This window comes from Phaethon lepturus, unplaced genomic scaffold (assembly GCF_000687285.1).
Source record: "Phaethon lepturus isolate BGI_N335 unplaced genomic scaffold, ASM68728v1 scaffold40220, whole genome shotgun sequence".
NCBI classification, from domain to species: domain Eukaryota; kingdom Metazoa; phylum Chordata; class Aves; order Phaethontiformes; family Phaethontidae; genus Phaethon; species Phaethon lepturus.
The window spans coordinates 4,301-6,455 of record NW_010514789.1 but is presented as its reverse complement, the minus strand read 5'-3'; the positions used below and the strand labels follow the sequence as shown (position 1 = coordinate 6,455).

General features: G+C 58.8%; 1 protein-coding gene across 1 annotated transcript in view; it reads right to left on the bottom strand.

Moving 5' to 3' along the window:
* LOC104626134 (liprin-alpha-4-like) overlaps positions 1-2,155 on the bottom strand; it is a gene marked incomplete at its 5' end in the record, with an annotated part of 14,190 nt that overhangs the window by 8,078 nt on the left and 3,957 nt on the right. Inside the window, 4 exon segments of the mRNA XM_010293976.1 lie at positions 240-321; positions 549-642; positions 1,277-1,440; positions 1,608-1,741. Coding sequence (XP_010292278.1) covers positions 240-321; positions 549-642; positions 1,277-1,440; positions 1,608-1,741 — 474 coding nt within the window.

Here is a 2,155-nt window from a genome sequence, read left to right as displayed (position 1 = left end):
GAGCACCCACTGAGCCTTTCAACTCAAAGCTCTACTCAAACCACAACTCTACAGAATATGGAAGGGATCTGGGGATCTGCTCTGCTCCCCCAGGTTTTGCAACCACCAAGCATGTGCAGGGACCAGGCACGGTGGGACTGTGGGGTGCTGTACCGCTGCCGGCTGAGCACACCACAGACCGGCGGCGACTGCAAAGCTGTTGGTGCATGGGGAGGATGCACGGGCACACTCTGCCTCACCTCCAGCCAGGAGACAACGGTGGGGCCATCCCAATGAGCAAAGGGCAATCCTTTCCTCCGAGCCTCTTCCAGGAGTTCGTGCCTGGAGGGAACAGAAGCAGAAGAGTGATTTACTGGGGGCTCATGGGGAAGGGAGCAGCTCTTGAAAGGGAATAGACCATGGGCAGTAAGAAGCAATAAAGGAGCTAACAGGGCTCAAGGGAGGGTGAAGATGAGAAACCTTTCCAGCAATTCCCAGTCCCCTGCCATGGCTTCTCAGTTATCGGGCAGGACATTTTCTTGCTGGGGCAGGAAAGGAGGTTCACTCACTTCTTGCGCAGGCGCCGATCCTTCTCGGCCTGAGCACCCAGCTTGCCAAGTCCCAGAGGGTCCTGCATGCCCACCTCCACGTCGGTCAGCAGCACTGTTGGGGAAGCAAGACATCCTCAGGTCAGCGTGACATCCTCAGGATCAGCGTGACATCCCCCAGGGCCAGTGTGGGCACTGTCACAGTCCTCATGCCAGGGTGTTGGGGATGCACAATCGCAGCACAGGAGGTGACAGTCTCCATTTCCAACCCATGCCCACAGCCCCCCTGCATCCCTGGAAAGCCCAAGGGGAACCCCGCCTGCCATCTCTCCCATTTCAAAATGGGAGCAGTAAAGGATTTAAGAGTGGAAAAGCAGATCCTACCAAAGGGCTCTGCAAAATCAAGAAGGTCTCATGGGGAGGGGAAGCAAATCTGGGGACATTAAAGATAAGATATAGTGACGGGGGGGTCACTAACCTCGCTGCAGCTCTTGCAGAGCATTAAGCGTGATACCATGCTGCGGCCAGAAAGGGCCACGGAGCACAGAGCACCAGGACCCAACTGCCCTGGAGCTGCAGGGAGCCCAGAGCCAGTGGCCCCAACATCCCCAAACCAGCAGGGGTGTCCCTGCTCCTCCGCCTGTCACCCCAACAGCACCCCAAAGCCTGACAGTGCCAGGAGGCGTGCAGAGAGCCTGGCCCGAGGGGACGCCCGCCCGGCACGCACAGGAATAGGGCTGCTCACGGACCCTGCCCCGTGGCCCCTTCTCTGCTCAGCTGAATCAAGCGACCCTTCTCTTTTTTCCCGAACAAACGCCCGATGGAGGATTTGATCCCCTTCCTCTTGGAGCCCTTGTGCAAGGAGTCCTGGCTGCTGTTGCTGCTGGGGTTGCTGGCCTGCTCCTCCAGCGAGCTGGGGATGGAGGAGGGAGAGGAACAGCAAAGCCTTTAGGTTATTCCCGAGCAGCGCACAAGCCATGGCAAACCCCAGCCCGTCCCACAATCCCACGCTTGCCCCACGTAAATCCTCAAACCAACAGAGCAGGCACCGGTGTGAGATCCAAAGGGTGCTCCACATACCTCTTCCCATCCTCCTGACTTAGCGCAGGGTGGCCCAGCTTCTCCAGCCGCAACGTCCTGGGTGAAGATGGGGGGGACGTCTCGCATTTGATGGTGGTTTTATCCTCTCGGCTTTCGTCCCGAGCTGCAGGTGACTGAACAAGCAGAGAAGCCATGAGGCTGGGCAGCCAAAGCCCAGCTCCATCCTTGCCCTGCTGCCTGCCTCTCTCTTGCTCCATGGAGGCATGGCCAAAAAGAGCCACCAGGGCCCTGAGGCTTTGCCACGCTCCAGGATTGGCCTGAACTAGAGCTCTGGCAATGGCTCGAGATGCCCAAGCAGATGGTGAGGATGTGGCCGTATGGCCAAGATCCTGGGAACAGGGAGGAGAGAGGATGCAGCCCCATGGTCCAGGTCAGGGTGTGGGGACAGAAGCTGCTGGCCCTCAGCAGAGGGCCCTGAGGAGCACAGATGGGAATGTCCCAAAGACACCCTGTCGCCAGAAGGGACACACAATGTTTGAGGATCCAGTGGCTTTCTGAACCTCCCCATGTCCTGCCAGACCCCCCAG